A 12,805-nucleotide genomic window follows, 5' to 3' on the forward strand; every position below is an offset into this window, starting at 1 on the left:
CGTTTTGATTTGTTTTGCTTTTTAAATTTCACGTGTAAGTGAGATCGCGTGGTATTGTCTTCCTCGGTCTGACTTATTTCACTTAGCATGACGCCCTCTGTGACCGTCCGTGTTACAGGTGACAAGATTGCATCCTTTCTGTGGTTGAATAATAGTCCATCGTGTGTATGTCCCACTCCTTTACCCGCTCATCCGTCAGTGGACACTTCGGCTGCTTTCGTATCTTGGTTTTTGTGAATAATGCTGCAGCAAACACAGGGTGCGTACGTGTTTTCACTTTAGTGTCTTGAATTTCCGTGGATAAACACCCAGAAGTGGAACTGCGGGGTCCCATGGTGGTTTCAGCATTGATCTTTTGAGGAGCCTCCACCCTGTTGTCCATAGTGGCTGCACCAGTTTACAGCCCCAGTGCGTGCGGGCTCCCTTTGCTCCACGTCCTTGCCAGCACGTGTTGATTTACTGATGATGCCATTCTGACAGGTGTGAGCGATATCTCATCGTGGGTTTAACTTGCATTTCTCTGACAATTAGTGACATCGAGCATCTTTTCATGACATAAGGTTTATTGGTCACCCTTATGTCCTCTTTGGAGAAAGGTCTATTGAGGGCCTCTGCCCATTTTTTGATCAGTTTGCTTTTTTTGCTGTTGCACGAGCAGTTCTTCAGTCGTGGAGAAGGTTGTGTTTCGGTAGTCTTTGACGCAGGCGGACTGTTTTCATGTCGTAAGGTCTGAATTTCCGTCCTTTCCCCGAATGCAGTCTGGCACCAGGCAGAGGAGGGCTGGCTCTGTCTCGTGGGGGAACAGCTCTGGCGACTCACATCGCACTGTGGTCTGCTTGCGCGTGTGCCCACAGCCACACACGTGGCTGGGAGAGCCTCGTCCTCCCCTGGGTGCTCAGGCACCTGCCCCGCCTGCCGCAGGCCGCTCCCCTGTGCCCCCCAGAGCGGCCACGAGAGTTGTGCTGAGTTGCATGCTGAGCTCCGCTGGTCCTGGGGTTGCCTCCGTGGCGTTTCTGTCTTCAGCCGGTGCAGGAGGCACCGTCTGAGCACCGTTCTCTGTGACGGCGGGAGCGTGCTACGCCTGTGCCGCAGTGTCATGGCCTCTGGCTCATGTGCCATGCACGCTCGAGTGTGGCTGGTGCAACTGAGGGGCCAAGGTTGGCTTTTATTTGATGGTGACTGCTTGAGCTGTCAGTAGCTCCCGCGTCTGGTGGCCGCTGTCCTGGTGGGCAGCACTCACTCATGGAAGAGCGCCCGCGTGCCCTGTCGGCGCCATCTTTACTCAAAACGTCTGCTGTCCTGGGCATTCAGGTGTGTCTCGTCAGCTCGGGCGGTCGAGCCAGCAGACGTGTGTCCGCTCGCAGTCCGGGAGCTCGAGGTCCAGCTGTGGGCAGAGCCGGCTTGCGGAGGAGCGCGAGTGTCTCCTTACGTAGTCATCAGCCGTTCTTCCTTTTTCCTTATTTGCCGTCCACGCCTTTGCCCGTTTCTCTGTGCTTCGGACGTGCCCACTCTGTTCATCTCTGGCCGGACCGTGGTCACTTTTGCATGGCTGCCGGTGGCTGTGGTCTGGGGTTGCGTGTTCCTCGCACCATCCCTCCTTCGTCCTCGGCGCTTCGGCCCCATTCTCAGTGTAGCAGTGTTTTCCTGTGCTCTTTTCCGGTTCTTTGAAAGGGTGATTTGTCTCTAGTTTCTATTCCTCTGGAACCCAGCCCTGATTGGATGGGAGGTCCAGGCTTCAAGTTTATTTGCTCTTTCCAAATGGTGAGTCACTTTCACGTTGGACTCGCTGGATTTACTCTTCAGTTGGAATGGGACCCTTTGGTGTGTTCTGTTGTCACAGTGGCAGAAATCCCGAGATTTAGGTTGCTGTGACTCGTGTGTGATTTTTGAGGAAACTGGGTTCACAGGTGGCATTGCACGGGGACAGGAAGCGACGAAGCCTGCGTTGGGCTTTCCTACTGACTGATGTGAGGACGCTGGCTGGGCCCCGTGTCTGAGCTGCGCACAGCAGGTCAGGGAGGGCGGGGGGAGTGAGGTGGCTCGGTGAGTGGGCGCAGAAACCTGGGCGCCCGTGGCCTTGGATGAGTGAAAGGGGGTGAGCGGAGGAGGGGAGGGCGGGGGTCCGGCTCCGAGAGTGTCGTGGTCGGGCTCCCGGGGGTGGCCAGGGCCCCGTGCCAAGGCCATGCGCTTCGGCAGATCCCACGCTCTTGGGGCGTGAAATTGGGGGCAGCCTGTGAGGCTCCCCAGGGAGGCAGAGAGGCTCATGGACACGCCTTCTCCGTGCATCACCCCCCAGGCCAGCCTGCATGCGCACACAATGTTAGAGGAAAGCCCCCAGTGCCAAGTGGCAGCCCAGCAGGAGGGGGACCTCGCGGAGATCTGGATGTCGGAGCAGCGTGTGGGGCTCTCAGAAGAGCCTGGCCAAGGTTAGTGCCTCTCGGCTCACAGTGTTTTGTGGGAGGTTGGGAGCCTCGGCCTAAGTCGTGTGGAGGCGCCTCAGGCCAGCCTGCTGTCCCCATGCGGGATTGCAGAGTCAAGGGGCAGGGCCTGGACGTGTCAGGAGAGGGCCTGGCCTCACAGCAGCCCTGGGGATCACAGGGGCCCGGGCAGCAGGAGGCAGCAGGTGGAGAAGCCGTGGGCATCCCAGAGGTGTGGCAGGTGGGGATGGGCAGTGGCGGTGCTGCCAAGAGCAGGTGCGAAGCAGCACGCGGATGCCGAGGGCTGGGCCGCCTGGACGCCCGGCTCACTGGGCACAGCCCTGGGGACGGTGCCACCGCATCCCTCTTGATCTGAGCAGGCAAAGTGGGCAGGGCCAGGGTCCCGCTGGCGCCTGACACGAGCGCCTGTCTTGGCCCGGGCTCCCCGGAGCTGGCGGTGTGCGTGGTGCGGGCACAGGCCGTCCACTCCTGACATCCAGCTCGCACGATTTTTCAGAACCTGAAGGTCTGCTGGCCGAGGCATTCTAAGGCAAGATCCTGTCCCCGTTGGTGTGGGTGTCCTTGCGGGTCGCATCTGACCGTCCTCCCTGCCCCCTGCTCTGTTGCAGACCTCACCTCCATGTGTCTGCGGGCCGGGGGGGACACGGCGGTGGACGTGGACACAGTGGTGGCAGCCAGGGTCCTGGCTTTGGAAGCTGAGCACAAGGTTAAACTCTCGCTGCTTCAGACGACGCTCAAGGCAGAAGTCGATCTCTTGAAAGAAGAAAACAGACGTTTGTGCGAGAAGCTGCAGAGGGAGGTCTGCCTGAAAGAGGACCAGGAGAAGGTGCGCTGGGAGTTCGTGGGGAGGCACCACTGCCACCTCCTAGGAGCACCTGTTGGCTGGTTGGGATGTCAGCCCGCACACATGCACGGCCAGGAGTGGGCTTGGTCAGTGTGTCACTCAGTCCAGACGAGCCTCCCCCAGCCGAGGCCAGGGTGTGGCCTCCCGTTGCCCCTTCCACTGGTCGCCAAGGGCTGGGGGTGCAGCCAGGTGTCCTTAGAGGACACAGGTGGGGTTTCGAGCCAGGCTCTTTGGCACGGCCACCTTCAGGCCTTGTCCCCCAGAGCTCTGGTGGTGTCCCGAACCCCCAGGCGGTCGACCATGCAGCCATAGAGTGCCTGTGGGGACCCCGAGTGATGAGGTCACTGCCCCACTGGCGTGGACTTAGAGGTTACATTAGGCCGTTAACATTCAATGTGTGAGCTTATAACTGCACAGGTGTTTACCGTTTTCTGTTCATTTTTTTATGCCATAACTTTCAACTGCATTAAATCTGCCTGTGTTGTACACTCTATGATGTCATGCACTTGAGCGAAATTAAGGGAAAGTAGTCTTACAGTTGCCATTCACAGTGCTTTTTGTTCCTCCCCGACAATCTGAGTTGACAGCTGGTACGGTTCCCTCCAGCCCGAAGGGCCCTTAGCGCGTTCTCTGAGCTGGGAGACTAATTTCACCTTCGTTCTCCACTGTTCCTGGCGCATATGGAAGGCTGGGTGGTGGCTTTGGTCAGGATTTAGAGATGTTCCCTCTGGCTTCGTTGTTTCTGGTGAGAAGTCAAGTATCGCTCAAATCGGTGTTTCCCTGAGTGTCATGTGTCACGTTCTTTGTCTCCTTCAAAGGCTTTTTCCTTTGGTTTGTTCTTAGTCATTTTACTATGGTGGGCCTACCTGTGATTTTTTTCAACATTTTTTCTCCCGTGAAATTCTAAAAATTAGTACGTAAACTTGATTGCAGATATTTTAGAGGAGGACACAGAGATCCTCAGAAAACATAGTTATCTTAAAAAACACTTGCACTAGGCTGACCTCACCTTCCCCTCTTTAATGACAGTGCTAGTAAAACGGTGGTCTTTTAATAATTTTCAGGAAATTCTGTACGTTTACGTTTTTCACCAAATTAGGAAATTTTGCCACGTATTTTCTTCAGTTTTTGTTTCTGCTCCATTCTCTCTCTCCTTTCCTTTTAGAACCCCACTCGCTTGGACACTATCTTTTGGTTCCTGAGATTCTGTTCATTTTGTTTTCTAATCTTTTCCCCTTCTCATTGGTTAGATTCTGTTGAAATTCTAGTTGATTGACTCTTTTGCAGCCTGGAATTTGCTTTTAAGTTCCTTTATTGAACTTTTAAATTTCAGATATCGTGTTTTTCACTTCTAAACTTTCCATTTGTTTTTTAATCGTTTCTATATTTTCTGCCATGATTTCCTATTCTTTTATTCATTGTGAACATACTTTCTTTCATGTTCACAAGTACAGTTATGATAGCTACTTTAAACCCTTTGCTGGTTTCAACATTCGTGTTATCTTGAGGTTGTTCACTAGTGTATTTTCTTTTTACCTTGGGTCATATTCCCTGTTTACTTATATGTCAGTTATTTTTGGATTGGATCCTGGACATTGTGGACAGCCTGGATTCTGTTATGTTCTGCTGAAGAGTATTGGTTTTCTGTTTCAGCGGGCAGCTACCTTGGCTGGATTCAGACTCCACTCTCCATCCTCTCCGTGCTGAACTGAAGCACACTGTCCAGTTCTTTGGGGCTTAGCCGGCCTTCTCGTGGAGTCTGCACACTCACGTGTGGATCAGGGATCAGCCTGAGGTTGGGGTTTTGCTTATCCCAGACATTGCTGTCTCTCTCTGCTCTGTCCTGAGAGGCAGCCCCTCTCACCTTCTGTTCCTCTCATACGATCACAGGGTTCCTGTGCGCAGCACGGGCGGGGACTTGCTCAGTACCCTGCCGTGTGGGTGCTGTCTGGGCCTTCAGGTGCAGTGTCTCACACTTTATCCGGAGGCCGCAGTCCTCTCTGGGAAGGCTGGTCTGATTAGCCCTTCTCTGCCAGCACCAGAAGCAACGCCCTCTGGCGAAGTCAGGCTCACGTGCCTGTTTCGGTTTTATTTCGGTTCTCCTTGATGATGTTCAGTAGTTTGTTGACCTAATTTCTTTCCTTTTCTTGAAAACCAGGATATTTGCCTCCCATCAACTTTCTGATTAATCTTCCTTTTCACAAGACACCTTTAAAAGCATTAGTTTTAGCTCATCAGTCTCTTGCTCAAGGTCTCGTTTATCCTGGAGTATAAATTGTTCAAGTTCAGAGACTTGAGCTCATGGCGTGGCTGCTGCTCTTGTTTCCTTGCTGGTGGCGGCCTCAGGTGCTTGGGGTCGCCGGCCGTTTCCTCGACACAAGACCCGTGACGTTTCCCGTCACAGCAGAGAAGGCCTGCAGGGCCATCTGCATGTGCTGCCCCCGCGTGTGTCTGGTCAGTGTGTTTTGTCCAGGCTGGCTCTGTACCTAGGGAGCAGTTGATTCTCGCACGTGGTTGCATTTCACTCGAGCGGCGAGTTCTGAGTTTGGTCATGTTAGAGTCCTGTCACGTGACAGTCCTGTCGCTCTGTCAGCATGTGGCTGTGTGTCACGGAAGGTCCCCGTCTTTGCAGATGGGTCTGGATCATTGCTGCCAATAACCTCTCCCTTTGATTTCTTCCCTCTTAAATAAAATGGCCTGCAGGGGAAACACAAGTCAGTGGACGGTCACCAGGAAGAGCTGAGGCAAGCGGAGGGGCAGATTCGGCTGCTGGAGCAAGAATCCCGAGAGCGAGAAGCGGAGTGGGAAGCCACCGGCGCGGTGCTGCAGAGAGACGCGGAGGAGCAGCTGTCCCTGAGGCCCTGGGGCCTGAGACGGCAGGCCGAGGAGGACAGGCAGTCAGTGATGGACAGGCTCGCGCGCCGAGAGACCGAGATGAGGCAACTGCAGGAGCAGCAGGCGGCGCAGATCCTGGACCTGGAGGGGTCCCTGATGGAGCAGCAGGGCCGCCTGCGGCAGCTGGAGCTCGGGCTCCCTGGGGACGAGTCTCCACGGTGCAGCCAGTGCGGCCGGGAGCCGGGTGGCAGCCTGGCCCTCACAGACCGGGACCAGGAGCTCACTACACTTCGCCTGCAGGAGGACTGCGCCCTCCAGCTGATGCTGGCCCAGAACAGGTGGGTGACAGCTGCACGGCCGTGTGTCACGTGTGGAGCGTCTGCCAGGTTCCCACGCGAGATCTGGCTCAGGAGACCCAGCCGAGGGGGCGGGCAGGGTCCCTGGGAAGATGTGCTGTGGGCTCCAGCGATGTCCTGAGTCTGGGACACTTGGTCTTTACCCTGAGACGAGACGGGACACGTAGCTCTGGCAGCAGACGAGCTGGCAGCAGCAGCGTCCAGACCCTCATGGCGCCCGCGCGCCTCTGACGGACACCGCTGTGCGTGCACCTCGCACGTCTCAATGTCCACGGCGGAGCTGTGGGCCTGTTCCGCATGAGGGCGTGCAGTTCATCCGCGTTAGTGTTTCTGTTTTTTAAAACTCAAACAGATTTTTAAAAAAGAAAATATTTTTTCTAAAACACACACACACTTCCTGGAAGTTTTAAGTAGATTTATAACACGATGTGGTCTTTAGCCTCTGTCGTGCCGACTTTCTGCAGCCTGGGCCGTTGTGGTCAGGCTGTTTGTGAGTCTGGGGTCTTCGGACATGCAGTGGCTTTGGCCTTTTCCTGTGTGCCCACGAGTGAGGTGCAGGGGCTTCTGCTCTGGGGTCTGAGAGCTTGAGCTCGACCCCACCTGCCACGTGGGCACGAAGCCTTGGTGCTCCTGTGTGGTTAGGTGGGGCGGCAGTGGGAACAGCCCTGCAGTCCCTGGGGAACTGCTGGCATGTGTGGCTTGTCATAGCTCCTGCTCACCCAGGCATGCACGGAACCTACGCCAGTCGAGGATCCAGCTCCCCCGGGTTGTGGGGCTCCGGGTGCTTCCATAACACTGCGTCTCCTGCCTCTGCCTCCGCCCTCCAGCGCCCCCCACGGCTCTTTATATTCACGTCCCTAATTCATCCCTGAAGAGTGTTTGTGAACCCTTTTGAATGCTCTTTGAGGGCTTACTACCACTTCCTGGTCGAGGTCCTTCTCCCCGTGAGTCACAGTCACGTCTCCTTTGTGTCGTGCCTGTCGGAAGTGTGTGGTTGCTTGCTGTGGGTCTCGTGTCCTTTACTTCAGGCCATGCTGCAGACACCTGGGTTCTGGCCTCTCAGCTGTGTGCGGCAAAGGGAGAAGGAGTAAGGACACAAACCCACGAATGACGATCTTGCCAGCAGAAGTGGCTTCCTGTAGGAAGTGCGAGTAGGTTGCTGCTTTTACGACTGCGTGTTTGCGCTCTGTGCTCATCACACGTGTCATCGCAGGTTTTTAGAACAACGGAAAGAAATCAGTGAGAAATTTGCTGCGGAGCAAGATGCCTTCCTGCGGGAGGCCCGGGAGAAGCACGCCAGCGAGCTCCAGCTCCTGCAGGACAGACACCAGCAGCACATTGTGTCCCTGAGGACGGACCTCGAGGCCAGGCACCAGGCCGACGTGCGGGAGCTGAAGGCTGCGTTCGAGAGAGAGCAGCGGGCTCTTTCTGACACTCGCGTGGCTGAGCTGCAGGCAAAACATGCTGCTGACATCCAGGCCCTGGAGACGAGACACTTATCAAGCCTGGACGCTGTGGAGTCCCGTCACCTGTCTGAAGTTCAGGCCCTGCGTGATGAGCACAGGCGGGCCTTGGAGCAGCTGCGAGCGGAGCTGGAGGAGCAGCTGCCACAAAAGTGTTCTTGTCATCACGCGGTTTCGACGCGAGAATTGGAGACACTCCAGCGGGAGTGTGACGGGGAGCTTCAGTCCACGAAGGGCTGCCCGAGAGCTGAGCCTCGCAGGGCTCACCAGGTGAGGGCCAGGCCCTTCCCGCTGTCAGGACAGGCCCCTGCCTGTAGCTGCCTGTCCCAGTGTGCGCTGCGTGTGTCCATGGGTGTGTTCCACGTGCTGCCACTGTCCACAGTGATGGAGCTCCCGGTGCAGTGGGTGGAGGGTGAGGGTCGTGTCGCTCCCCGACTACACTGGCCCTCGCCGCCTTGGTTCCCTTGTTGGGATTCACGTTGTGAAACCCTCCGTCCTGTTCTGGGAGCACTGACTGTCCCTTTGGCAGGTGCTGTACATTTAAATGGAAGGGTGTTTCTGAAGATGGCCCCAGTGTCCGGAGCCACCGCCCCCCTTCCCTGCACTCCTGGGGCACCTGCGTTTTAGGATAGGACATGTTCATTTGGACTAAAACTGAAGTCACTGGAGGTTTAACGTCCTCTCAGTGGATGGGCTGCTCCATCCAGCGTGCGGCCCAGGTGGGTGCGCCAGGCCCTGGGCCGGACTGCCAGGTGCTACCCTGTGCAGGGACGGCGGCAGCCCTGCTCATTCCGAGGCGCTGTGGCACTGTGCGAGGGTCGCACGGTAAGCCGCCCGATGTCAACAGTGGCACTGGGAGGGTCATGGGGGGCTGGACCTGCAGGCTGCAGTGGCGGCCTCACTGCAGGGAGCCGGAAGGGTACAGGGCAGGCACTCTGCGCACAGGACATGTCACCGTAGCTCTGCTCTGGGGGGCCGGCACACACAGGGCTGCTGCCTCAGTGGCCAAAGCTTGTGTGTGGGGCTCTGCGTGAGCCGCGTGGCAGCCTGCGTGGTCGTTCTTGAGGCCACGTCCGATGGAGCAGGCGGAGCCTCTGGAGCGCGAGGCTGCTGTGGGGGCCTGGAGGTGGGGACTGGCCCTGGGCCTCGGTTCCCCTTCATCGGGGCAGGGTGGCATTTGACCAGCAGGGGCTCCCCTTGTGCTGGTGCTGTGCACCAGGTCATTGTGCTCTGTCCTCACAGGCTTGCAAAACCCCTGGGGTGCATCCTGCGTCCTGTGCTGGACAGCGAGGCCGTTCCCCACTGCTGGGGACACGTGCATCTCTGCGCCGCCCGGTCCCGCGGGGGTGAGAGGGCAGGGTGTACATGGTGCCTCCCCTGGGGCACACGTGCAGGGCCCCCAGAGGGCCAGCTTCCAACAGTGCCGTTCTGCGGGGCTGCTCCCCGTCTCCGACCTCGGGACCAGGCCCGGGGCTCCCGGCGTGTATGTGGTCGCCGAGTCCCGACGGTGGCATCTAACCTGCCGCTTCTAGGAAGGGCCCCGGGGGGAGGGGGAGGGGCAGTTAGGACTTGAGCGGAGCCTGAGGACAGGGCTCCTCCTCCGGGCTTGGGACGCCTGCAGGCTGGCTTTTCTGTTGTTGTTCGGTCCTTGGACTCTGAGTCACCCTGAATGTGGCCACTCGGTGGGGTTCCACGTTTGAAGGGCGCAGAGGACAGAGGAGGGACCACCCAGGATACCGTACGCTCAGGCAGCCTAGAGAGGCAGCCAGGTGACCGCGCTCACAGCCAGGAAGAGCGCACCCTTGCTGGCATCGCAGTCTGCCTTTCGTGACGTCCCCATGCGGATCTTGTCACGAGGGCGGAGCCCGTGTTCCCTGAGCCCCGCAGCCCTGCCGCAACCTCTTCGGCATCGCCGCAGCCTCCAGTTGCCTCACTGTCTCCTCAGGGTCCCTTCAGCACCCTCTCTGTTCCCCAGTTCAAGTCACAGTGCTGAGGGGCCTTCGTGGGTGACGCAGCTGCTTCTCCAGAGGGCGGCAGAGCAGAGGGTGTGAAGGACGAGCAGTCGGCCCGTCCAGCCACCCATGGTTGCCAAAGGGCCCACAATGGTGGGTGCTGGCAGGTCCCACGCGCCCGGCCCCGGGAGAGGAGCGGGGTGGACGCCCTGCTGTAGTTTGCAGGGCAGCACATCCAGGTAGGGCAGCGCCCCGGGGTGCACAGCTGTCCCCCGTCCTGAGGTGCTGTTGCCCGGGACCTGCTTATGCGCTGTGGGTGTCTGCTGGGTGCCACCTTCCCTGAGGGCTGGCCTCTGTCACTTCCTCTCCGTGGCATCTTCTGACCTGCCATCATCCCGCGGAGCTGCCTGGGCCCTGCTACCCGTTCTGTCTGTTGGCAACACAGAGAGCCACGTGTTTTCTAAAGCCACACGTCACCTGTGTTCTCGGCCTAGCGGCTTCCTCCTGCACTGACGCGGTCTGCACACACCTGGTGCGGTGCTGCCCTGTGCAGGCCCGTTATTGCTGTGCTCTGCCCCCGGCTGTGAGTGTCCCAAGCTGTCTGCGTCACTTTTTCTGCTCAGCTGATTTTACAGAAAACAGCGCTGCTCGTGGGGAGGCGGGGCGTGCTGCTTCCGCCCTTGCTCTCACCCCTTGCTCTCACGGTCCATTGGAGGAAACTAACACAACAGAGATGGAGCAGTTTAGCAGGCCGTGTTTCTGGCCACCTGGCGGGCATATGCCAACCGTGGAGTGTGAGCACTCCCCACCGCTATTACGTGAACAGACACTGGACGCCGATGCGTGTCCACTGTGCACACCTCAGTGTCCGCCTCTGCCAGGTCAGACCTTTTTTCTCTGCAGACAGCACAGCCCATCTGGTCTAGAGACGGACTGTCACCTCCTTGTTCCGTCCACACCCAGCCCCACTTCCTGCCACTCTGGTGGCTGAAGTTGGGACCCACGCCGGGCCTCGTTTGCGCAGGCTGTTTCTACTGTTTTCTGGGGTGTCTGACGTGTTCCCCGCTCCCTGCACACACGCCGACATGCATGCACACGTGCTGACATGCCTGCATACATGCTCAGATTCAGGCTGTGGCCTCGTGCGGACGCTGTAGGTGGCACATCCCTCTGGTGGTGTCCCTCAGGCTTCACTTACAGATGGGGGTCACGCAGAGATTTGCTGGCATTTCCTGGGCTGCTCGGATCATAGTCCCCCAAAATAGCAGGGACGTGCTGTTCTTCCTCTGCAAACAGATTCTGTCTGGGCCGCAAATATCTTTGCACCTGTTTGAAAAGCAGCGTCACTTGCCAGAAGTTATTTAACGTGCACGGGCGAGGTGGTTGGGTCACTCTTTGGGTTCCCTCCCTTCGGAGTGCAGTTGTGACAGTGCTCTGAAGGCATCAACTTGGTGTCCTTCCCTTAGAGATGAGCCTGCATGCAGGCCCCTCCCTCGGGCGGTGACCCGGGTGGGGCCCTGGAAAGAGGAGTAACCGGTGCTGATTGCTCAGGGCAGTTTCATCTTTTCTTGGTAAAAAAAACAAAACAAAACAAAAACTACATCTGTTTTATGTAATAGTTTATACAAATATTAAGAGGATTTCTGGTCAGTTAGGCATATTTTGAACGTCTTTAACGTATTAGTTGAACTTATGTTTGTTATTACATTGGTGTTCTTTGTGCTGTGTTGTGGTATCTACGGAGTTTTCTTAATGGTGGATGTACGTATGTGACATTGTCCCTGTAATTTTGTGGGTTTTTAGAAAAACCTAAGAATGACCTTTTAAAAATCTTTTTTTATACTGACCTTCGCGTTAGATCATGGCACATGAAGCGGAGTTTTACTCGAGGCTGGAAATAGACATGGTTGTCTGTGAGAAGCCTTATGCGCGGGGAGGCATGGGGGTCAGCCTCCCTTTGACCCTGTTCAGTCACATCAGGGCGAGGCCTGAGGATCTGCACTCCTGCCACATGTCTATAGCCACCAGGACACTGAGCCCCCAAAGTCTGTGGCCGCCCCTCTGCTGGGGGTGGGCTGGGGCTGCACAGCCGCAAGACTGCCCCGCCAGCCCCTGCGCATGTCCCGGGGCTGTCCTGCTGCAGAACACGGCCACGTTTGGCCTTTGGCTCCGTCGTGGTGTGCTTCCACGGGTTGCACTGCAGGCCGGGCACGCCCTGAGCAAGACAGGCACGCGGTGTCCCCACTGCCCCTCACAGGGAAGCTAGAGCGACTTCCTCTTGCCTACAGCGCACTGGGGCGGGGCCTTCACATTAGCCGCTCTCCTGCCTCCTAGGGCTGTCGTGTGAGACTTTGTGCGTCCCTGTCAGCTGCCTTAAGAGCCCCCCGGAAGCCACACGAAGGCCTAGACATGAGGATGTGCTCAGCTGCCAGCTGCCCTGAGGCCGTGGACAGACGAGTAAGGGCCTTGGCTTCTGAGCCGGGGTTCCGTGTGGTATGTGCCCTCTGTCCTCTCTGTTGGCAGGCAGTGACACAGAGGCCCAGAAGGACCTCGTGGCTGGAGAGAGGCAGCTGGCCCACTGGGCAGTGCTGGACACTGGGGGTGCAGCCTTCATGTTGCGTGTGGGCGTGGGGCGCCCTGGGCCCTGCCCTCCCTCAGGGCTGCTTTGCGGTGTTTCATCCATTGGGCTCCCATGGCAGGGTCAGGCCTGAGGAAGGTGGTCTGCAGCTCCAGAGTTCCCCGAGGACCACACACGTGGCCCTGCCTCCTGAGCAGGGTGTTAGGGGCACGGGGCACGCAGTTAGCAGTTGGCACCTGGCACCAGTGCCCCGAGAGCCGACTGCTGTGGCTGGGGCCGTGGGCCTCCTGCGGCTCGGCCACGTTGTTTCACTTTCCTGTGTCCTCCATGGGGGTGGGA

General features: G+C 57.7%; 1 protein-coding gene across 7 annotated transcripts in view; it reads left to right on the top strand.

Moving 5' to 3' along the window:
* PCNT (pericentrin) overlaps positions 1-12,805 on the top strand; it is an 88,768-nt gene that overhangs the window by 20,450 nt on the left and 55,513 nt on the right. For 6 of the 7 annotated variants that reach the window (XM_039879791.1, XM_039879785.1, XM_039879787.1 and 3 more), the window contains exons 11-14: positions 2,297-2,426; positions 3,047-3,264; positions 5,986-6,455; positions 7,687-8,206. In XM_039879791.1, the coding sequence (XP_039735725.1) occupies positions 2,297-2,426; positions 3,047-3,264; positions 5,986-6,455; positions 7,687-8,206 (1,338 nt within the window). The remainder of the gene's footprint in view (positions 1-2,296; positions 2,427-3,046; positions 3,265-5,985; positions 6,456-7,686; positions 8,207-12,805) is intronic. The other variant, XM_039879789.1, reaches the window with a different exon arrangement.

Source organism: Pteropus medius, unplaced genomic scaffold (genome assembly GCF_902729225.1).
Source record: "Pteropus medius unplaced genomic scaffold, Ma_sr-lr_union100, whole genome shotgun sequence".
In the NCBI taxonomy this organism is placed as follows: Eukaryota; Metazoa; Chordata; class Mammalia; order Chiroptera; family Pteropodidae; genus Pteropus; species Pteropus medius.